General features: G+C 41.2%; 1 protein-coding gene across 1 annotated transcript in view; it reads left to right on the top strand.

The window, feature by feature from the left end:
• Positions 1-25,198, top strand: part of LOC128664348 (transcriptional regulator QRICH1) — a 314,109-nt gene that overhangs the window by 72,406 nt on the left and 216,505 nt on the right. Inside the window, exon 4 of the mRNA XM_053719186.1 lies at positions 4,624-4,795. Coding sequence (XP_053575161.1) covers positions 4,624-4,795 — 172 coding nt within the window. The remainder of the gene's footprint in view (positions 1-4,623; positions 4,796-25,198) is intronic.

The raw sequence follows: 25,198 nt of genomic DNA, 5'->3' as shown, positions 1-25,198 counted from the left end.
ATCCGTGTACTTTAGCTTTGGTATTGGTATCCCACAAGTAATGGATGATCCGTGGACTGGATACACCTTACAAGAGAAAACACAATTTATGCTTACCTGATAAATTTATTTCTCTTGTGGTGTATCCAGTCCACGGCCCGCCCTGTCATTTTAAGGCAGGTAATTTTTAAATTTAAACTACAGTAACCACTACACCCTATGGTTCCTCCTTTCTCGGCTTGTTTTCGGTCGAATGACTGGCTATGACAGTTAGGGGAGGAGCTATATTACAGCTCTGCTGTGGGTGTCCTCTTGCAACTTCCTGTTGGGAATGAGATGATCCGTGGACTGGATACACCACAAGAGAAATAAATTTATCAGGTAAGCATAAATTGTGTTATATCAGTAAGTGCTGATTGGTGGCTGCGCATAGATGCCTTGTTTTATTGGCTCACCCATGCACGTTGCTATTTCTTCAACAAAGGATACCTAAAGAATGAAGCAAATTAGATAATAGAAATTGGAATGTGGTTTAAAATTGTATTATCTATCTGAATCATGAAAGAACATTTTTGGGTTTCATGTCCATTAATCCCTTAATGACCGGAACATTTTTCAATTTTCTTACCCTTAATGACAATGGCTATTTTTACATTTCTGTGGTGTTTGTGTTCAGCTGTAATTTTCCTCTTACTCATTTACTGTACCCACACATATTATATACCGTTTTTCTCGCCATTAAATGGACTTTCTAAATATACCATTATTTTCATTATCCTATATTATAAAAGACAAGTGTTTGTCTGAAGCCGTCATGCGCAGTACAGACAAACACTTGGCCTTAGATTCTATTCTCGCGCACCTCTGCATAGCTGACAGCTGACAGATTGGGAGCGCGAGGTACACAGCATACAAGCAGCTGTGAGATAGGGAGCGCGAGCTACTCAACAGCTGTGAGGTCTGCTGTGTGAGAAGCGGCAACGCGCTCCCCAGACCTCACAGCTGTTTGTGGCCGACGGGAGCGTGGCCGGGCGTCGCAAGGGGCGTGGCCGGGCGGGTGTTGCCGCGATGGGGCGTGGCCGGGCGGGGTCCCGCGAAGACAGAGCCAGAGAGGGAGCAGGAGGGGGGGGGGGGCAGAGAGCCAAAGAGAAGGGGGGGGGGGGGCAGAGAGCCAAAGAGAAGGGGGGGGGGGCAGAGAGCCAACGAGAAGGGGGGGGGGGCAGAGAGCCAACGAGAAGGGGGGGGGGGGCAGAGAGCCAAAGAGAAGGGGGGGGCAGAGAGCCAAAGAGAAGGGGGGGGCAGAGAGCCAAAGAGAAGGGGGGAGAGAGAGAGCCAAAGAGGAAAAAGCCAAAAAGGAGAGAGAGCCAAAAAGGAGAGAGAGCCAAAGAGGGGGGGAGAGAGAGCCAAAGAGGGGGGGGGAGAGAGCCAAAGGGGGGGAGAGCCAAAGAGGGGGGAGAGAGAGAGCCAAAGAGGAAAGAGAGCCAAAGAGGAGAGCAAAAGAGGGGAGAGAGCCAAAGAGGGGGGGGGGGGAGCCAAAGAGGGGAGAGAGAGAGCAAAAGAGGGGAGAGAGAGAGCAAAAGAGGGGAGAGAGAGAGCAAAAGAGGGGAGAGAGAGAGCAAAAGAGGGGAGAGAGAGAGCAAAAGAGGGGAGAGAGAGAGCAAAAGAGGGGAGAGAGAGAGCAAAAGAGGGGAGAGAGAGAGCAAAAGAGGGGAGAGAGAGAGCAAAAGAGGGGAGAGAGAGAGCAAAAGAGGGGAGAGAGAGAGCAAAAGAGGGGGGAGAGAGAGAGCAAAAGAGGGGGGGAGAGAGAGAGCAAAAGAGGGGGGGGAGAGAGAGAACAAAAGAGAGGGGTTAGAGAGAACAAAAGAGAGGGGTTAGAGAGAACAAAAGAGAGGGGAGAGAGAGAACAAAAGAGAGGGGAGAGAGAGAGCAAAAGAGAGGGGGGAGAGAAAGCAAAAGAGAGGGGGGAAGAGAGAGCAAAAGAAAGGGGGGAGAGAGCAAGGGGTGGGACCGCTGTTCTGAAAAAAATGGCCCGTGTACACGGGCTTTAGTACTATTATCTTATAATTTACTATAAAAATTTTTATAAAATATGAGGAAAAAATTGAAAAAACACACTTTTTCTAACTTTGACCCCCAAAATCTGTTACACATCTACAACCACTAAAAAACATCTATGCTAAATAGTTTCTAAATTTTGTCCTGAGTTTAGAAATACCCAATGTTTACATGTTCTTTGCTTTTTTTGTAAGTTATAGGGCCATAAATACAAGTAGCACTTTGCTATTTCCAAACCATATTTTTTTTTTCAAAATTAGCGCTAGTTACATTGGAACACTCATATCTGTCAGGAATACCTGAATATCCATTGACATGTATATATATTTTTTTTAGAAGACATCCCAAAGTATTGATCTAGGCCCATTTTGGTATATTTCATGCCACCGTTTCACCGCCAAATGCGATCAAATTAAATTTTTTTTTCACTTTTTCACACATTTTGTTACAAACTTTAGGTTTCCCACTGAAATTATTTACAAACAGCTTCTGCAATTATGGCACAAATGGTTGTAAATGCTTCTCTGGGATCGCCTTTGTTCAGAAATAGCAGACTTATATGGCTTTGGGGTTGCTTTTTGGTAATTAGAAGGCCGCTAAATGCCGCTGCGCACCACACGTGTTTTATGCCCAGCAGTGAAGGGGTTAATTAGGGAGCATGTAGGGAGCTTGTAGGGTTAATTTTAGCTTTAGTTTAGTGTAGTAGACAACTCCACGTATTGATCTAGGCCAATTTTGGTATATTTCATGCCACCATTTCACAGCCAAATGCGAGCAAATAAAAAAAACCTTTAAATTTTTCACAATTTTAGGTTTCTCACTGAAATTATTTACAAACAGTTTGTGCAATTATGGCACAAATGGTTGTAAAAGCTTCTCTGGGATCCCCTTTGTTCAGAAATAGCAGACATATATGGCTTTGGCGTTGCTTTTTGTTAATTAGAAGGCCGCTAAATGCTGCTGCGCACAACACGTGAATTATGCCCAGCAGTGAAGGAGTTAATTAGGTAGCTTGTAGGGCGCTGGCAGGGTTAATTTTAGCTTTAGTGTAGAGATCAGCCTCCCACCTGACACATCCAACCCCCTGATCCCTCCCAAACAGCTCTCTTCCCTCCCCCACCCCACAATTGTCCCCGCCATCTTAAGTACTGGCAGAAAGTCTGCCAGTACTAAATAAAAGGAGTTTTTTTTATTTTATTTTTTAAAAAAATGTATTCTGCTGTAATGGAGCCCTGCCTTAGCCCCCAACCTCCCTGATCCCCCACCAAACAGCTCTATAACCCTCCCTGCTACTTAATTGCCGCCATCTTGGGTACTGGCAGCTGTCTGCCAGTACCCAATTTGCCCCCAAAAATATTTATAAACTTTTGCCCCCAAAAATATTTATAAACTTTTCTGTAGTGTAGCAGCCCCCCCCCCCTCAATACCCCCAACCCCCCCCCCAGATCCTTTTATATATATATATATATATATATATATATATATATATATATATATATATTTTTTAATGTTAATGTTTTGAACTTTTTTTTTTTCATTGGTGTCAGTGGCTAATATGCGCGCGCGCCCCCACGTGCACGCGCGCCCCCACGTGCACGCGCCCCCACGTGCACGCGCGCCCCCACGTGCACGTGCCCCCCCCCCACGTGCACGCGCGCGCCCGCATGCTGTCGCCTCCTTGCTTCCCTTCCCCCCGGAACACAGCACCATTGTTACCGGTGCAGAGAGGGCCACAGAGTGGCTCTCTCTGCATCGGAGGCTTGTTAAAAGGTATTGCAGGATGCCTCCATATCGAGGCATCACTGCAATACCCTGAGAGCTGCTGGAAGCGATTGCGATCGCTTCCAGCACTCTCTTAAACAACTGACGTACCAGGTACGTCCATTGTCACTAACTTGCAGGACGTACCTGGTACGTCAGTTGTCATTAAGGGGTTAAAGTGACAGTATACACCAATTTTCATATAGCTGCATGTAATAGACACTGCTATAAAGAACATTATGCACAGATACTGATATAAAAATCCAGTATAAAACTGTTTAAAAACTTACTTAAAAGCCCTCAGTTTAGCTCTGTTGAAAAGGTTAGCTGGAAAACCAACTGAAAGTGGTGCTCTAGCAAAAAAGAGCAGACACTCCCCCCCTCTTCCTCTGCATATGAAAAGACTCTTTACACACACAGAAGCAATCTGAAGTCTGTATACGTCGGTATACATCTAAAACTTTGGGGCTTGGTTAGGAGTCTAAAAAATCAGTGCAATGTTATTTAAAAATAAGCAAATCTATACATTTAAAAAAAAAAAAAAACCTAAAAACCTGTATAGGCTATGTAAATGAAACATCTACAAAACATTTATGCAAAGAAAAATCTAATGTATAATGTCCCTTTAAGGAAAAGTAAAACCTTGCACTATACATTTAGTTTTTAGGCTTTCGCTGTAAAATATCTGCAGGAGTAAAAAACAAAACGTTTAAAAAAAAAACAAAAAAAAAAAAAAAACAACTTTTGAGTATTTGTTGAATTTGTCTTAATCATGGTATTTGTTGACCATAACATGCTTTATTAAAACATAATTTTTATTTTTTTTAGTCTCAAGGCTTACAGTGTTCACCATCTGACCAACACTTACGTTTGCAAAGTAATGCAGATTTTCCTTGTGTGCTTAAGACAGATGAAGGTGCATTATTTTGGAAGACATGGGCCCAGATTAAAAATGCTGAAACACTAAAAGAAGCAGAAAGCAAAATACCACAATTTGGAGGTAAGTAGGTTTTATTTGCATATTTATGTTTAACAACCCCTTAATGTCCAGCGACATACCCTACACATCGCTTGTCTTTCTATGGGGTTGATGTTTTTAATAAAGCCATCTTGCCAGCAGCGAGACCGCGCTATTTTAGCAAGCATTCAGGCGGGAGGGAGGGCCTAATAGGGCTGTTTTAATTAGTTTACAATATTTATGGGTGCACTTAACAAGGGGAGGGTAATTAAGGTGAAACCAATAGTAGGGATGGACGAATGTGCTGAAAGTGTAATTCGTTTAGTAGAATGAATAGTCCTGAGGACATTAATTTTTGACAAGCAAATGTTGATAAGAATGAAAATCTATTAAAAGTTGGTAATCAAATGTTATTTCCAGTTTTCAAATGTTACTTTTGTTTTCGAATGTTCATAATTAGATTGAATTATCCACATTTAAAATTTCAAATGAAACATCAAAAATCAATTTAACAAATACTATTCAGAAGTTTAGTAGTTCATGTGGTAAGGGATGTAGTAAATTGATCAATAATTTATAGAGATATATCAATTTGAATGTTTCTATTTAGAATATTGTATAATTGAAAAATTTGAATTGATTTATTTGTAATAGTATTTCTAATGCTGTCTTTAAATGTAATCTAAATCAAATTGAATCAAATTATTGTAAAAATTCAAATAGAATATTACATTTAAAAAAAGCATTAGAAAAACGATTACATTAAACAAATGTTAGAATGTTGTACAAACTTTTGACATTCAAAATGAACAAACTGTGGTAACATCTGTTTAATTTTTCAAATTTTGCTAAATGCTATGCTAAACATTTGCAATGCTAAACATTCACCCATCCCTAACCAATAGGAAACAAAAATGACAAAATTGCCCATGTCATTTTAAAATGGAAACTGGAAAATACCTTTGTCCTTAAAGTGAAGGTAAATTTTCAATACCATCAAGACATGAAAACATATTTTACTATTACCCCAACTTAATCGCTAACTTTTTGGCTGATTTTTTAATTTTATTTCTGCATTATCTATATTTCTAACTCCCTACCGTTGCGATGCGCGACTCCTCCCACATACCTTTTCCTCCTTTCCTTGTCTTTGACGTATAGAGCGGTCCCACCCGCTTTCTACGTATGCCTAAAGTGCGTTCACTAGGCTACGTGAAACAGCGCATGCAACATTCAGTGATCTCACTGTCTTCTGCGCACGCGCATATTACAAACCCTATCCCAACCGCGCATGCGTTAAATTAAATTCTAAACGTCTAATGGGTATTCAGAGATATTGAGAATACGCATGCGCAAAACGTGAGCGCGCGTAGATGCCGAGAAGAAGCTTAAAACAATGGCGCTTGCGCACAGGATAGAGTGAGCTGATGACGTGCACTGACGGCCGCCTAACGGCCAGAATTTCAGTTGGCTGATTCAGCCAACGTGATCAACAGCCAAAAAAAAAAAAAAAAAAACGGGTTGCATTTGTGAACATTCACAAATGAATTAATAACAGCGATAACTTGATTTATAATGTTATTTATAAAGAATGATGAATGAAACTCATATTTATTTTTTAAAAGGAATGATATCCTGGATTGACATTAGGGTAAGTTTACTTTCACTTTAAGGGGTTATTGTGTAATATATCAAATACATCTTTTCACTGGCAGAACTAAATTTACATCTCTTGCTGATCTAGGCAAATGTTCTTTGTATCTACTGCCGGTCTTGTTCTGTTTTATATTACAGGTTGATGTATTCCTTCCTATACACAAAATAAATTAAAGAAAAATGATTGCATTTCCCAACTCTGCTATTGCCTCTTCATATTTACAAATTTGTTATAATGGGTCCAAATGCAAAATTATGTTATTAGTGTACGGTAAATAACTGTTTTCTTTTACAAAGATATGACGAGTCCACGGATTTCATCCTTACTTGTGGGATATTAACCTCCTGCTAACAGGAAGTGGCAAAGAGCACCATAGCAGAGCTGTATATATAGCCCCTCCCTTCCCCTCCACCTCAAGTCATTCTCTTTGCCTGTGTTATACTAGGAAGACATGGTAAAGTGAGGTGTTAGTTTTAGTTTCTTCAATCAAGAAGTTTTTTATTTTAAATGGTACCGGTGAGTACTATTTTCCTCAGGAGGATATGGAAGAAGATTTCTGCCCTGAGGTTGATGATCTTAGCAGTTATAACTAAGATCCACGCTGGTTCCCACAAGACTTCTGAAGGTAACCATGAGACATCTTCAGTATGGAGACCGTTTTTTTTTCATGGTATGTGCAGCCCTTTTTTCTGAGGAGACTTGATATATCAGAACTGGCTGACAATTATTTCCCTGTATGGGAATGGCGTAAGCAGTATTCCTATTTTATATAAAGGGTATTACTGGAGTCCCTGATTTTATTTAATGGTTGACTTATGGGCTTTGTGTGACACTATGGGCATTCATAAGAAAAAGGAAAAAAAAAAAAAAAAGATATATAAAGTTTTTTTTTTTTATTTCTGTTATGCATATGTTTGTTTACTGATGCTTTTGAGGGGTTTTAGGCATTAGCTGTTTAAACATAGGTGAAACCGCTTTCCATGCGGTTGTGTTTGGGCCTACTTTGGCATTTGACCTCAAGGCGCACTTTTCTCAGGCTAGGCAGCAGCAAGCTGTAACTCCGGTGGCTCCTGGACTATGCAGGCTGGTCTGAAGTGTTTGGAAGTTATTTCGATGTACCCTGGGGGCAGGTAGGCGCCTCAGCAGAGCTGTCGCGAGGTGCAGAGGGTATTTTTTGTTTGTTAAATGACTTATTTTTTATATAAGTACTTTAGAGCCTTTTTTCTGGCCCTACTTCTAGGTGCAGTAGTTTTTGGATTAACCAATGATACTAGGTTAAATTTTGAGATAATTTAATGTTTTTTTGAGCATTTTGGAAAAATTGTTCACTTTCTCTTTTCTTAAAGGCGCAGTACACGTTTTTTCTAAAGTTTCTTTTATGCAATAAATGAGTGTTTAAACGACTTTTGTGCTTATTACTAGTCTGTTCAACATGTCTGACATTGAGAATTCTCATTGTTCTATGTGTTTAGAAGCTATTGTGCAACCCCCTCTAACATTGTGTAACTCTGGTACTGAAAGAGCCTTACATTGTAAAGACCATATTTTAGGTCAAGAAAGTGTGCCTAAGGATGATTCTCAGTCTGAAGAGAATCAGGATATGCCATCTAATTCTCCCCAAGTGTCACAACCTTTAACGCCCACACAAGCAACGCCTAGTACTTCTAGTGCGTCTAATTCTTTTACTCTGCAGGATATGGCTGCAGTTATGTCAACTACCCTTACAGAGGTATTATCTAAATTACCAGTGTTGCAGGGTAAACGCAGTAGGTCAGGTATTAATGTAAATACTGAATACTCTGATGCTTTATTAGCTATTTCCGAAGTTCCCTCTCAGTGCTCTGAGTTGGGGATCAGGGAATTACTGTCTGAGGGTGAAATTTCAGATTCAGCAAATGTTTTACCCCAGACAGATTCAGACTCTGTCATTTAAATTTAAGCTTGAACACCTCCGCCTGTTACTTAGGGAGGTTTTAGCGACTCTGGATGATTGTGACCCTATTATGATTCCTCCAGAGAAATTGTGTAAAATGGATAAATATTTGGAAGTACCTACTTTCACTGATGTTTTTCCGGTTCCTAAGAGAATTTTGGAAATTATTAAAAAGGAATGGGATAGACCAGGTATACCGTTTTCTCCCTCTCCTAATTTTAAGAAAATGTTTCCCATATCAGATACCTTTCGGGACTCTTGGCAAACAGTCCCTAAGGTAGAGGGAGCTATATCTACCCTACCTAATCGTACTACTATACCCATTGAGGATAGTTGTGCTTTCAAAGACCCTATGGATATGAAATTAGAGTGTCTATTAAAGAAATTATTTGTTAATCAGGGGTTTCTTTTACAACCTACGGCTTGCATTGTTCCAGTAACTACTGCAGCAGCTTTTTGGTTTGAGGCTTTAGAAGAGTCTCTTAAAGCTGAGACTCCATTAGATGACATTTTAGATAGAATTAAGGCTCTCAAGCTAGCTAATTCTTTTATTACTGATGCCGCTTTTAAAATTGCTAAATTAGTGGAAAAGAATGCAGGATTTGCTATTTTAGCACGTAGAGCATTGTGGCTCAAATCTTGGTCTGCTGATGTGTCGTCAAAACATAAGCTTTTAGCTATTCCCTTTAAAGGAGAGACCCTTTTCTTTCATGTAATTAACAAGAGTCCATGAGCTAGTGACGTATGGGATATACATTCCTACCAGGAGGGGCAAAGTTTCCCAAACCTTAAAATGCCTATAAATACACCCCTCACCACACCCACAAATCAGTTTTTACAAACTTTGCCTCCAAGGGAGGTGGTGAAGTAAGTTTGTGCTAGATTCTACGTTGATATGCGCTCCGCAGCAAGTTGGAGCCCGGTTTTCCTCTCAGCGTGCAGTGAATGTCAGAGGGATGTGAGGAGAGTATTGCCTATTGAATGCAGTGATCTCCTTCTACGGGGTCTATTTCATAAGGTTCTCTGTTATCGGTCGTAGAGATTCATCTCTTACCTCCCTTTTCAGATCGACGATATACTCTTATATTTACCATTTCCTCTACTGATTCTCGTTTCAGTACTGGTTTGGCTTTCTACAAACATGTAGATGAGTGTCCTGGGGTAAGTAAGTCTTATTTTCTGTGACACTCTAAGCTATGGTTGGGCACTTTATTTATAAAGTTCTAAATATATGTATTCAAACATTTATTTGCCTTGACTCAGAATGTTCAACTTTCCTTATTTCCAGACAGTCAGTTTCATATTTGGGATTATGCTTTAAATTATCATATTTTGTCTTACCTCAAAAATTTGACTTTTTTCCCTGTGGGCTGTTAGGCTCGCGGGGGCTGAAAATGCTTCATTTTATTGCGTCATTTTTGGCGCGGATTTTTTTGGCGCAAAAATTCATTTCCGTTTCCGGCGTCATACGTGTCGCCGGAAGTTGCGTCATTTTTTGACGTTATTTTGCGCCAAAAATGTCGGCGTTCCGGATGTGGCGTCATTTTTGGCGCCAAAAGCATTTAGGCGCCAAATAATGTGGGCGTCTTATTTGGCGCCAAAAAATATGGGCGTCGCTTTTGTCTCCACATTATTTCAGTCTCATTTTCATTTGCTTCTGGTTGCTAGAAGCTTGATGTTTGGCATTTTTTTCCCATTCCTGAAACTGTCTTATAAGGAATTTGATCTATTTTGCTTTATATGTTGTTTTTTCTCTTACATATTGCAAGATGTCTCACGTTGCATCTGAGCCAGAAGATACTACAGGAAAACCACTGCCTGCTGGATCTACCAAAGCTAAGTGTATCTGCTGTAAACTTTTGGTAGCTATTTCTCCAGCTGTTGTTTGTATTAATTGTCATGACAAACTTGTTAAAGCAGATAATATTTCCTTTAGTGATGTACCATTGCCTGTTGCAGTTCCCTCAACATCTAAGGTGCAGAATGTTCCTGATAACATAAGAGATTTTGTTTCTGAATCCATAAAGAAGGCTTTGTCTGTTATTTCTCCTTCTAGTAAACGTAAAAAGTCTTTTAAATCTTCTCTCTCTACAGATGAATTTTTAAATGAACACCATCATTCTGATTCTTTGGACTCTTCTAGTTCAGAGGATTCTGTCTCAGAGATTGATGCTGATAAATCTTCATATTTATTTAAGATGGAATTTATTCGCTCTTTACTTAAAGAAGTACTAATTGCTTTAGAAATAGAGGATTCTAGTCCTCTTGATACTAATTCTATACGTTTGGATAAGGTTTTTAAAGCTCCTGCGGTTATTCCAGAAGTCTTTCCTGTTCCTAATGCTATTTCTGCAGTAATTGCTAAGGAATGGGATAAATTGGGTAATTCATTTACTCCTTCTAAACGTTTTAAGCAATTATATCCTGTTCCGCCTGACAGGTTAGAATTTTGGGACAAAATCCCTAAAGTTGATGGGGCTATTTCTACCCTTGCTAAACGTACTACCATTCCTACGTCAGATGGTACCTCGTTTAAGGATCCTTTAGATAGAAAAATTGAATCTTTTCTAAGAAAAGCTTATCTATGTTCAGGTAATCTTCTTAGACCTGCTATATCATTGGCTGATGTTGCTGCAGCTTCAACTTTTTGGTTGGAAACTCTAGCGCAACAAGTAACAAATCGTGATTCTCATGATATTATTATTCTTCTCCAGCATGCTAATAATTTCATCTGTGATGCCATTTTTGATATTATTAGAGTTGATGTTAGATTTATGTCTCTGGCTATCTTAGCCAGAAGAGCTTTATGGCTTAAGACTTGGAATGCTGATATGGCTTCTAAATCAACTCTACTTTCCATTTCTTTCCAGGGAAACAAATTATTTGGTTCTCAGTTGGATTCTATTATTTCAACTGTTACTGGTGGGAAAGGAACTTTTTTACCACAGGATAAAAAATCTAAAGGTAAAAACAGGGCTAACAATCGTTTTCGTTCCTTTCGTTTCAACAAAGAACAAAAGCCTGATCCTTCGTCCTCAGGAGCAGTTTCAGTTTGGAAACCATCTCCAGTCTGGAATAAATCCAAGCCTGCTAGAAAGGCAAAGCCTGCTTCTAAGTTCACATGAAGGTACGGCCCTCATTCCAGTTCAGCTGGTAGGGGGCAGGTTACGTTTTTTCAAAGAAATTTGGATCAAATCTGTTCACAATCTTTGGATTCAGAACATTGTTTCAGAAGGGTACAGAATTGGTTTCAAGATGAGACCTCCTGCAAAGAGATTTTTTCTTTCCCATGTCCCAGTAAATCCAGTGAAAGCTCAAGCATTTCTGAATTGTGTTTCAGATCTAGAGTTGGCTGGAGTAATTATGCCAGTTCCAGTTCCGGAACAGGGGATGGGGTTTTATTCAAATCTCTTCATTGTACCAAAGAAGGAGAATTCCTTCAGACCAGTTCTGGATCTAAAATTATTGAATCGTTATGTAAGGATACCAACGTTCAAGATGGTAACTGTAAGGACTATATTGCCTTTTGTTCAGCAAGGGAATTATATGTCCACAATAGATTTACAGGATGCATATCTGCATATTCCGATTCATCCAGATCATTATCAGTTCCTGAGATTCTCTTTTCTAGACAAGCATTACCAATTTGTGGCTCTACCGTTTGGCCTTGCTACAGCTCCAAGAATTTTCACAAAGATTCTCGGTGCCCTTCTGTCTGTAATCAGAGAACAGGGTATTGTGGTATTTCCTTATTTGGACGATATCTTGGTACTTGCTCCGTCTTTACATTTAGCAGAGTCTCATACGAATCGACTTGTGTTGTTTCTTCAAGATCATGGTTGGAGGATCAATTTACCAAAAAGTTCTTTGATTCCTCAAACAAGGGTAACCTTTCTGGGTTTCCAGATAGATTCAGTGTCCATGACTCTGTCTTTAACAGACAAGAGACGTCTAAAATTGATTACAGCTTGTCGAAACCTTCAGTCACAATCATTCCCTTCGGTAGCCTTATGCATGGAAATTCTAGGTCTTATGACTGCTGCATCGGACGCGATCCCCTTTGCTCGCTTTCACATGCGACCTCTTCAGCTCTGTATGCTGAACCAATGGTGCAGGGATTACACGAAGATATCTCAATTAATATCTTTAAAACCGATTGTTCGACACTCTCTAACGTGGTGGACAAATCACCATCGTTTAATTCAGGGGGCTTCTTTTGTTCTTCCGACCTGGACTGTAATTTCAACAGATGCAAGTCTCACAGGTTGGGGAGCTGTGTGGGGATCTCTGACGGCACAAGGAGTTTGGGAATCTCAGGAGGTGAGATTACCGATCAATATTTTGGAACTCCGTGCAATTTTCAGAGCTCTTCAGTTTTGGCCTCTTCTGAAGAGAGAATCGTTCATTTGTTTTCAGACAGACAATGTCACAACTGTGGCATACATCAATCATCAAGGAGGGACTCACAGTCCTCTGGCTATGAAAGAAGTATCTCGAATTTTGGTTTGGGCGGAATCCAGCTCCTGTCTAATCTCTGCGGTTCATATCCCAGGTGTAGACAATTGGGAAGCGGATTATCTCAGTCGCCAAACGTTGCATCCGGGCGAATGGTCTCTTCACCCAGAGGTATTTCTTCAGATTGTTCAATTGTGGGGGCTCCCAGAGATAGATCTGATGGCCTCTCATCTAAACAAGAAACTTCCCAGGTATCTGTCCAGATCCCGGGATCCTCAGGCGGAGGCAGTGGATGCATTATCACTTCCTTGGAAGTATCATCCTGCCTATATCTTTCCGCCTCTAGTTCTTCTTCCAAGAGTAATCTCCAAGATTCTGAGGGAATGCTCGTTTGTTCTGCTAATAGCTCCGGCATGGCCTCACAGGTTTTGGTATGCGGATCTTGTCCGGATGGCATCTTGCCAGCCATGGACTCTTCCGTTAAGACCAGACCTTCTGTCACAAGGTCCTTTTTTCCATCCGGATCTGAAATCCTTAAATTTAAAGGTATGGAGATTGAACGCTTGATTCTTGGTCATAGAGGTTTCTCTGACTCCGTGATTAATACTATGTTACAGGCTCGTAAATCTGTATCTCGTGAGATATATTATAGAGTCTGGAAGACTTATATTTCATGGTGTCTTTCTCATCATTTTTCTTGGCATTCTTTTAGAATACCGAGAATTTTACAATTTCTTCAGGATGGTTTGGATAAGGGTTTGTCCGCAAGTTCTTTGAAAGGACAAATCTCTGCTCTTTCTGTTCTTTTTCACAGAAAGATTGCTATTCTTCCTGATATTCATTGTTTTGTACAAGCTTTGGTACGTATAAAACCTGTCATTAAGTCAATTTCTCCTCCTTGGAGTTTGAATTTGGTTCTGGGAGCTCTTCAAGCTCCTCCGTTTGAACCTATGCATTCATTGGACATTAAATTACTTTCTTGGAAAGTTTTGTTCCTTTTGGCCATCTCTTCTGCTAGAAGAGTTTCTGAATTATCTGCTCTTTCGTGTGAGTCTCCTTTTCTGATTTTTCATCAGGATAAGGCGGTGTTGCGAACTTCTTTTGAATTTTTACCTAAAGTTGTGAATTCCAACAACATTAGTAGAGAAATTGTGGTTCCTTCATTATGTCCTAATCCTAAGAATTCTAAGGAGAAATCATTGCATTCTTTGGATGTTGTTAGAGCTTTGAAATATTATGTTGAAGCTACGAAATCTTTCCGTAAGACTTCTAGTCTATTTGTTATCTTTTCCGGTTCTAGGAAAGGCCAGAAAGCTTCTGCCATTTCTTTGGCATCTTGGTTGAAATCTTTAATTCATCTTGCCTATGTTGAGTCGGGTAAAACTCCGCCTCAAAGAATTACAGCTCATTCTACTAGGTCAGTATCTACTTCCTGGGCGTTTAGGAATGAAGCTTCGGTTGACCAGATCTGCAAAGCAGCAACTTGGTCTTCTTTGCATACTTTTACTAAATTCTACCATTTTGATGTATTTTCTTCTTCTGAAGCAGTTTTTGGTAGAAAAGTTCTTCAGGCAGCGGTTTCAGTTTGAATCTTCTGCTTATGTTTTTTGTTAAACTTTATTTTGGGTGTGGATTATTTTCAGCAGGAATTGGCTGTCTTTATTTTATCCCTCCCTCTCTAGTGACTCTTGTGTGGAAAGATCCACATCTTGGGTAGTCATTATCCCATACGTCACTAGCTCATGGACTCTTGTTAATTACATGAAAGAAAACATAATTTATGTAAGAACTTACCTGATAAATTCATTTCTTTCATATTAACAAGAGTCCATGAGGCCCACCCTTTTTTGTGGTGGTTATGATTTTTTTGTATAAAGCACAATTATTCCAATTCCTTATTTTATATGCTTCGCACTTTTTCTTATCACCCCACTTCTTGGCTATTCGTTAAACTGATTTGTGGGTGTGGTGAGGGGTGTATTTATAGGCATTTTAAGGTTTGGGAAACTTTGCCCCTCCTGGTAGGAATGTATATCCCATACGTCACTAGCTCATGGACTCTTGTTAATATGAAAGAAATGAATTTATCAGGTAAGTTCTTACATAAATTATGTTTTTGGGCCAGAATTGAAGGAAATAATTTCTGATATTACAGGAGGTAAGGGTCATGCCCTACCTCAGGATAAGTTAGGGGTAAACAGAATAATTTTCGTTCCTTGAGGACTCCCCGCTTCTTCATCTTCCTCAAAGCAGGAAGGGAATTTTACCCAATCTAAGTCAGTCTGGAGACCCAATCAGAACTGGAATAAAGGTAAACAATCTAAAAAGCCCACTACTGCTCCTAAGACAGCATGAGGGGGCGGCCTCTGATCCGGAACCGGATCTGGTAGGGGACAGACTCTCTTTCTTTGCTCAGGCTTGGGCAAGAGATATTCAGGATCCCTGGGCACTAGAAATAGTGACCCACGGTTATCATTTGGAATTCAAGGATTTTCTCCCAAGGGGGAGATTTCATCTTTCAAAATTATCTGCAAACCAGATAAAGAGAGGCGTTCCTACGCTGTGTAAAATACCTTTTTACTATGGGAGTAATTTGTCCAGTTCCAAGATTGGAACAGGGACAGGGATTTTACTCAAATCTATTTGTGGTTCCCGAAAAAGAGGGAACGTTCAGACCTATCTTAGACCTCAAGTGTCTAAACAAATTTCTAAGAGTCCCATCATTCAAGATGGAGACAATACGAACAATTTTACCAATGATCCAGGAGGGTCAATATATGACTACTGTGGACTTGAAGGATGCTTACCTTCATATTCCAATTCACAGAGATCATTATCAGTTTCTAAGGTTTGCCTTCTTGGACAAACCTTATCAGTCCCTTTCGGGTTAGCTACAGCACTCAGAATCTTCACAAAGGTTCTAGGGTCTCTCTTGGCGGTTCTCAGGCCGTGAGGCATAGCAGTGGCGCCTTATCTGGACGATATTCTGATTCAGGCGTCGACGTATCATCTGACAAAATCTCACATGGACACTGTGTTGTCTTTTCTGAGAACTCACGGCTGGAAGATGAACATAGATAAGAGTTCATTTGTTCCAGAGACAAGGGTTCTTTTCTTGGGAACTCTGATAGACTCGGTAGCCATGAAAATATTTCTGACAAAGGTCAGAAAATCAAAGATTCTGAATACTTGCCGAGCACTTCAGTCCATTCCCCGGCCATCAGTGGCTCAGTGTATGGAGGTAATTGGATTGATGGTAGCGGCAATGGACTTAGTTCTGTTTGCTCGCTTTCATCTCAGACCACTGCAGCTGTGCATACTCGGACAGTGGAATGGGGATTATGCAAATTTATCTCCTCAGATAAATCTGGATCAAGAGATCAGAAACTCTCTTCTTTGGTGGTTGTCACCGGATCATCTGTCGCAAGGGACTTGTTTCCGCAGACCGTTGTGGGTGATACTGACATCTGATTCCAGCCTTCTGGGCTGGGGTGCGGTTTGGAACTCCCTGAAGGCTCAGGGTGTTTGGACTCAGGTGGAGTCTCTTCTTCCAATCAATATTTTGGAATTGAGAGCAATATTCAATGCGCTTCTGGCGTGGCCTCAGTTGGCTTCGGCCAAATTAATCAGATTCCAGTCGGACAACATCACAACTGTGGCATATATCAATCGTCAGGGGGGAACAAGGAGTTCCTTAGGGATGATAGAAGTATCCAAGATAATCCATTGGGCGGAGGCCCACTCTTGTCATTTATCAGCAATCTACATCCCAGGGGTAGAGAACTGGGAAGCGGATTTTCTAAGTCGTCAGACTTTTCATCCGGGGGAGTGGGAATTTCACCCGGAGATATTTGCCATATTGATTCTCAGATGGGGCAGACCGGAATTGGATTTGATGGCTTCTCGACAGAATGCCAAGTTTCCAAGATACGGATCCTGGTCAAGGGATCCACAGGCCGAACTGATAGATGCCTTGGCAGTGCCTTGGTTGTTCAGCCTAGCTTATGTGTTTCCACCGTTTCCTCTCCTTCCACGCGTGATTGCTCGAATCAAACAGGAGAGAGTGTCAGTGATCCTGATAGCGCCTGCATGGCCACGCAGTACTTGGTATGCGGATCTAGTGCACATATCCTTTCTGCCACCGTGGAAACTTCCATTGAGACAGGACCTTCTGATTCAAGGTCCTTTCCAACATCCAAATCTAATTTCTCTGCAGCTGACTGCGTGGAGATTGAACGCTTGATTTTATCGAAGCGAGGATTTTTTGATTCGGTCATCAATACTTTGATACAGGCTAGAAAGCCTGTCACTAGAAAAATTTATCATAAGATATGGCGTAAATATCTTTTTTGATGTGAGTCCAAGGGTTACTCATGGAGTAAAGTTAGGATTTCTTGGATTTTGTCTTTTCTCCAAGAAGGATTGGAGAAAGAGTTGTCAGCAAGTTCCTTAAAGGGACAAATTTTAGTTTTGTCAATTCTGTTTCACAAATGTTTGGCAAATGTGCCAGATGTTCAGTCTTTTTGTCAGGCTCTATCTGGGATTAAGCCTGTATTTAGACTCATTACTCCTCCCTGGAGTTTGATTTTAGTTCTTAGAGTTCTTCAAGGGGTTCCGTTTGAACCCATGCATTCCATAGATATCAAATTGTTATCTTGGAAAGTTCTGTTTTTAGTTGCTATTTCTTCTGCTCGAAGAGTTTCCGAGCTTTCAGCGCTACAGTGTGATTCCCCTTATCTCATTTTTCATTCTGATAAGGTGTTACGTACTAAACCTGGTTTTCTTCCTAAGGTTGTTTCAAATAAGAATATTAATCAGGAAATAGTTGTTCCTTCCTTGTGTCCTAACCCTTCTTCTAAGAAGGAGCGTATGTTGCATAATTTGGATGTGGTCCATGCCTTAAAGTTTTACTTACAGGCAACTAAGGATTTCCGTCAATCATCTTCATTATTTATTGTTTGTTCCGGAAAGCGTAGGGGTCAGAAAGCTTCGGCTACCTCTCTTTCTTTTTGGCTGAGAAGTATCATCCGCCTGGCATATGAGACTGCTTGACAGCAGCCTCGTGAAAGAATTACGGCTCATTCTACTAGGGCTGTGGCTTCCACATGGGCTTTTAAAGACGATGCATCTGTTGAACAGATTTGTAAGGCTGCGACTTGGTCGTCCCTTCACACTTTTTCCAAATTTTATAAATTTGATACTTTTGCTTCTTCTGAGGCTATTTTTGGGAGAAAGGTTCTTCAAGCAGTGGTGCCTTCCGTTTAGGTTCCTGTCTTGTCCCTCCCTTTCATCCGTGTCCTATTGGTTTGGTATTGGTTTCCCACAAGTAAGGATGAAATCCGTGGACTCGTCATATCTTTGTAAAAGAAAAGTAAATTTATGTTACCTGATTAATTTATTTTACGATATGACGAGTCCACGGCCCATCCTGTTCTTTTAAGACAATTTTTCTTTATATTTTTTGTAAACTTCAGTCACCTCTGCACCTTTTAGCTTTTCCTTTTCTCTTCCTATAACCCTCAGCCGAATGACTGGAGGGGAAGGGAGGGGCTATATATGCAGCTCTGCTGTGGTGCTCTTTGCCACTTCCTGTTAGCAGGAGGTTAATATCCCACAAGTAAGGATGAAATCCGTGGACTCGTCATATCGTAAAAGAAATTTAATTTATCAGGTAAGTATAAATTTACTTTTTAAAATAATTTATTTTAGTTACTTTCTATTTTTTGTTCAAATTTGTACCCTCTAAACCCTGTAGACATAACTCTATTAAGAGGCTATATATATATATATATTCATTAGCACAGAGCTAAAAAAAAAATGTAAAAAATATAGAAGCCAGCCAAAACATTTTGGGTGTCTTTATTATTTTTTAAATATATCCATAAATGCTTCATTGATCAGAACACACAACACCCAGAACATCTAGCCAGTACTGATTTGACACCTTTATTTTCTTGATTTGAGCATGTGTGGGGTGTTGAAGGGTAGGAAGGTAGGTGAGGGTACTGAGGCTTGCTGCTAGGTAGAGATAACGCATCTGGGTGGAAGGGACACGTGGCTGTGCTAGTGCAATCTGTGAAGTTTATTGGTGTGATTTCCCAGGAATTACAGGGCATTCTAACCACTACCAGGTAAAATTTTCCAATTAAACTGAATGTAATATAAAACTAATATTACCACCTGCATAGTTGAGATAATTTAAAAACAAAAATTCCAGACACACTTTGCAGCAAAGTCAGGCCCATTTCTGATTTGCTTAGCCCCGCCACCCCTCAGAACCACCCCAAAGCTACATAAAATGCTTGTAGTATAACTTGGCAATACTGATTGTTCAAAGGTACATGAAACACATATTTCTTTTACAAAGATATGACGAGTCCATGGATTTCATCCTTACTTGTGGGATATTCACCTCCTGCTAACAGGAAGTGGCAAAGAGCACCACAGCAGAGCTGTATATATAGCCCTTCCCCTCCACCTCCAGTCATTCTCTTTGCCTGTGTTATACTAGGAAGACATGGTAAAGTTTCTTCAATCAAGAAGTTTTTTATTTTAAATGGTACCGGTGAGTACTATTTTCCTCAGGGGGATATGGAAGAAGATTTCTGCCCTAAGGTTGATGATCTTAGCAGTTGTAACTAAGATCCACGCTGATTCCCACAAGACTTCTAAAGGTAACCATGGGACATATTCAGTGTGGAGACCTGTTTAATGCTACAAGCAGCATTAAGGTATGTGCAGCCTTTTTATTCTGAGGAGACTTGGTATATCAGAACTGGCTGACATTTATTTCCCTGTATGGGAATGGGGTAAGCAGTAATCCTATTTACAAAGAGGGATATTACTGGATGCCCTAGATTTTATTTCTTCTGTTATGTGTGATCAGTCCACGGGTCATCATTACTTCTGGGATATTATCTGCTCCCCTACAGGAAGTGCAAGAGGATTCACCCAGCAGAGTTGCTATATAGCTCCTCCCCTCTACGTCACCTCCAGTCATTCTCTTGCACCCAAAGACTAGATAGGAGGTGTGAGAGGACTATGGTGATTATACTTAGTTTTTAGAACTTCAATCAAAAGTTTGTTATTTTACAATAGCACCGGAGCGTGTTATTACCTCTCTGGCAGAGTTTGAAGAAGAATCTACCAGAGTTTTTCTTATGATTTTAACCGGAGTAGTTAAGATCATATTGCTGTTTCTCGGCCATCTGAGGGAGGTAAAGACTTCAGATCAGGGGACAGCGGGCAGTTGAATCTGCATTGAGGTATGTAGCAGTTTTTATTTTCTGAATGGAATTGATGAAAAAATCCTGCCATACCGTTATAATGAACATGTATGTATACGCTACACTTTAGTATTCTGGGGATGGTATTTCACCGGAATTACTCTGTAAAAGTACATTAAACCTTTTATTAGGTATTTTTCATGTTAAACGTTTTTGCTGGAATGTAGAATCGTTTGCATTAATGAGGTACTGAGTGAATAAGTATTTGGGCATTATTTTTCCACTTGGCAGTTTGCTTGTGTTAATTATGACAGTTTCGTTTCTCTCTCACTGCTGTGTGTGAGAGGGAGGGGCCGTTTTTGGCGCTCTTTGCTACGCATCAAAAATTTCCAGTCAGTTTTTCTGCATGATCCGGTTCATCTCTAACAGAACTCAGGGGTCTTCAAACTTCTTTGAAGGGAGGTAGATTCTCTCAGCAGAGCTGTGAGACTTATATAGTGACTGTGATTTAAAACGTTGCTCTGTAATTTTTATGTTTAAAATTTAATTAGTGTTATTTTACTGATGGGAACAAACCTTTGCTAAAAAGTTGTGTTGTTTGTTAAGAGTGATGCTATAACTGTTTTTCAGTTCATTATTTCAACTGTCATTTAATCGTTTAGTGCTTCTTGAGGCACAGTACGTTTTTATTAAATAAAATTGTAACCGAGTTGCATGTTTATTGCTAGTGTGTTAAACATGTCTGATTCAGAGGAAGATACCTGTGTCATTTGTTCCAATGCCAAGGTGGAGCCCAATAGAAATTTATGTACTAACTGTATTGATGCTACCTTAAATAAAAGCCAATCTGTACAAATTGAACAAATTTCACCAAACAGCGAGGGGAGAGTTATGCCGACTAACTCGCCTCACGTGTCAGTACCTGCATCTCCCGCCCGGGAGGTGCGTGATATTATGGCGCCTAGTACATCTGGGCAGCCATTACAGATAACATTACAAGATATGGCTACTGTTATGACTGAAGTTTTGGCTAAATTACCAGAACTAAGAGGCAAGCGTGATCACTCTGGGGTGAGAACAGAGTGCGCTGATAATTCTAGGGCCATGTCTGATACTGCGTCACAGCTTGCAGAGCATGAGGACGGAGAGCTTCATTCTGTAGGTAACGGTTCTGATCCAAACAGATTGGATTCAGATATTTCAAATTTTAAATTTAAATTGGAAAACCTCCGTGTATTACTAGGGGAGGTCTTAGCAGCTCTCAACGATTGTAACGCTGTTGCAATACCAGAGAAAATGTGTAGGTTGGATAAATACTTTGCGGTACCGGCGAGTACTGACGTTTTTCCTATACCTAAGAGATTAACTGAAATTGTTACTAAGGAGTGGGATAGACCCGGTGTGCCGTTCTCACCCCCTCCAATATTTAGAAAGATGTTTCCAATAGACGCCACCACACGGGACTTATGGCAAACGGTCCCTAAGGTGGAGGGAGCAGTTTCTACTTTAGCTAAGCGTACCACTATCCCGGTGGAGGATAGCTGTGCTTTTTCAGATCCTATGGATAAAAAATTAGAGGGTTACCTTAAGAAAATGTTTGTTCAACAAGGTTTGATTTTGCAACCCCTTGCATGCATCGCGCCGATTACGGCTGCGGCAGCATTTTGGATTGAGTCTCTGGAAGAGAACCTTAGTTCCGCTACGCTGGACGACATTACGGACAGGCTTAGAGTCCTTAAACTAGCTAATTCATTCGTTTCGGAGGCCGTAGTACATTTAACCAAACTTACGGCTAAGAATTCAGGATTCGCCATTCAGGCACGTAGGGCGCTGTGGCTAAAATCCTGGTCGGCTGATGTAACTTCTAAGTCCAAATTACTTAATATACCTTTCAAGGGGCAAACTTTATTTGGGCCCGGTTTGAAAGAAATTATCGCTGACATTACAGGAGGTAAGGGCCACGCTCTACCTCAAGACAAAGCCAAAGCTAAGGCTAGACAGTCTAATTTTCGTCCCTTTCGGAATTTCAAAGCAGGTGCAGCATCAACTTCCACTGCACCAAAACAGGAAGGAGCTGTTGCTCGTTACAGACAAGGCTGGAAACCTAACCAGTCCTGGAATAAGGGCAAGCAGGCCAGAAAACCTGCTGCTGCCCCTAAGACAGCATGAACCGAGGGCCCCCGATCCGGGACCGGATCTAGTGGGGGGCAGACTCTCTCTCTTCGCCCAGGCTTGGGCAAGAGATGTCCAGGATCCCTGGGCGCTAGAGATCATATCTCAGGGATACCTTCTAGACTTCAAATTATCTCCCCCACGAGGGAGATTCCATCTGTCAAGGTTGTCAACAAACCAAATAAAGAAAGACGCGTTTCTACGCTGTGTACAAGATCTATTATTAATGGGAGTGATCCATCCGGTTCCGCGGTCGGAACAAGGACAAGGGTTTTACTCAAACCTGTTTGTGGTTCCCAAAAAAGAGGGAACTTTCAGGCCAATCTTGGATTTAAAGATCCTAAACAAATTCCTAAGAGTTCCATCGTTCAAAATGGAAACTATTCGGACAATCTTACCCATGATCCAAAAGGGTCAGTACATGACCACAGTGGATTTAAAGGATGCTTACCTTCACATACCGATTCACAAAGATCATTACCGGTATCTAAGGTTTGCCTTCTTAGACAGGCATTACCAGTTTGTAGCTCTTCCATTCGGATTGGCTACGGCTCCAAGAATCTTCACAAAGGTTCTGGGTGCCCTTCTGGCGGTTCTGAGACCGCGAGGAATTTCGGTAGCTCCGTACCTAGACGACATTCTGATACAAGCTTCAAGCTTTCAAACTGCCAAGTCTCATACAGAGTTAGTTCTGGCATTTCTAAGGTCGCATGGATGGAAAGTGAACGAAAAGAAGAGTTCTCTCTTGCCTCTCACAAGGGTTCCATTCTTGGGGACTCTTATAGATTCTGTAGAAATGAAGATTTATCTGACAGAAGACAGATTAACAAAGCTTCTAAATGCATGCCGTGTCCTTCATTCCATTCAACTCCCGTCAGTAGCTCAATGCATGGAGGTGATCGGCTTAATGGTAGCAGCAATGGACATAGTTCCCTTTGCACGCCTACATCTCAGACCGCTGCAATTGTGCATGCTGAGTCAGTGGAATGGGGATTACTCAGATTTGTCCCCCACTCTGAATCTGGATCAAGAGACCAGAAACTCTCTTCTATGGTGGCTTTCTCGGCCACATCTGTCCAGGGGGATGCCTTTCAGCAGGCCGGACTGGACAATTGTAACAACAGACGCCAGCCTTCTAGGTTGGGGCGCTGTCTGGAATTCTCTGAAGGCTCAGGGACAATGGAGTCAGGAGGAAAGTCTCCTGCCAATAAACATTCTGGAATTGAGAGCAGTTCTCAATGCCCTTCTAGCTTGGCCCCAGTTAAAGACTCGGGGGTTCATCAGGTTTCAGTCGGACAACATCACGACTGTAGCTTACATCAACCATCAGGGAGGGACAAGAAGCTCCCTAGCAATGATAGAAGTATCAAAGATAATTCGCTGGGCAGAGTCTCACTCTTGCCACCTGTCAGCAATCCACATCCCGGGAGTGGAGAACTGGGAGGCGGATTTCTTGAGTCGCCAGACTCTTCATCCGGGGGAGTGGGAACTTCATCCGGAGGTCTTTGCCCAAATACTTCGACGTTGGGGCAAACCAGAGATAGATCTCATGGCGTCTCGCCAGAACGCCAAACTTCCTCGCTACGGATCCAGATCCAGGGATCCGGGAGCGGTTCTGATAGATGCTTTGACAGCACCTTGGAACTTCAGGATGGCTTATGTGTTTCCACCCTTCCCGCTGCTTCCTCGATTGATTGCCAAAATCAAACAGGAGAGAGCATCAGTGATTCTAATAGCGCCTGCATGGCCGCGCAGGACTTGGTATGCAGATCTAGTGGACATGTCATCCTGTCCGCCGTGGTCTCTACCTCTAAGACAGGACCTTCTGATTCAGGGTCCATTCAAACATCAAAGTCTAACTTCTCTGAAGCTGACTGCTTGGAAATTGAACGCTTGATTTTATCAAAACGTGGGTTTTCTGAGTCGGTTATTGATACCCTGATACAGGCTAGGAAGCCTGTTACCAGAAAGATTTACCATAAAATATGGCGTAAATACCTATACTGGTGTGAATCCAAAGATTACTCCTGGAGTAAGGTTAGGATTCCTAGGATATTGTCTTTTCTACAAGAAGGTTTAGAAAAGGGTTTATCGGCTAGCTCATTAAAGGGACAGATCTCAGCTCTGTCCATCTTGTTACACAGGCGTCTGTCAGAAAATTCAGACATCCAGGCCTTTTGTCAGGCTTTAGCTAGGATCAAGCCTGTGTTTAAAACTGTTGCTCCGCCATGGAGTTTAAACTTAGTTCTTAACGTTTTACAGGGTGTTCCGTTTGAACCCCTTCATTCCATTGATATAAGATTGTTATCTTGGAAAGTTCTATTTTTAATGGCTATTTCCTCGGCTCGAAGAGTCTCTGAGTTATCAGCCCTACATTGTGATTCTCCTTATCTGATCTTTCACTCAGACAAGGTAGTTCTGCGTACTAAACCTGGGTTCTTACCTAAGGTTGTCTCTAACAGGAATATCAATCAAGAGATTGTTGTTCCCTCCTTGTGTCCAAATCCTTCTTCAAAGAAGGAACGTCTTCTACACAATCTGGATGTAGTTCGTGCCCTCAAGTTCTACTTGCAGGCAACTAAAGATTTTCGCCAAACTTCTTCCCTGTTTGTCGTTTATTCTGGACAGAGGAGAGGTCAAAAAGCTTCTGCTACCTCTCTCTCTTTTTGGCTTCGTAGCATAATACGTTTAGCCTATGAGACTGCTGGACAGCAGCCTCCTGAAAGAATTACAGCTCACTCCACTAGAGCTGTGGCTTCCACTTGGGCCTTTAAGAATGAGGCCTCTGTTGAACAGATTTGCAAGGCTGCAACTTGGTCTTCGCTTCATACTTTTTCCAAATTTTACAAATTTGACACTTTTGCTTCTTCGGAGGCTATTTTTGGGAGAAAGGTTCTTCAGGCAGTGGTTCCTTCTGTATAATGAGCCTGCCTATCCCTCCCGTCATCCGTGTACTTTTGCTTTGGTATTGGTATCCCAGAAGTAATGATGACCCGTGGACT

This window comes from Bombina bombina, chromosome 6 (genome assembly GCF_027579735.1).
Source record: "Bombina bombina isolate aBomBom1 chromosome 6, aBomBom1.pri, whole genome shotgun sequence".
Classification (NCBI taxonomy): Eukaryota; Metazoa; Chordata; class Amphibia; order Anura; family Bombinatoridae; genus Bombina; species Bombina bombina.
Note: the sequence above shows the minus strand (reverse complement) of the source record. Positions and strands in the feature narration are given on the sequence as shown.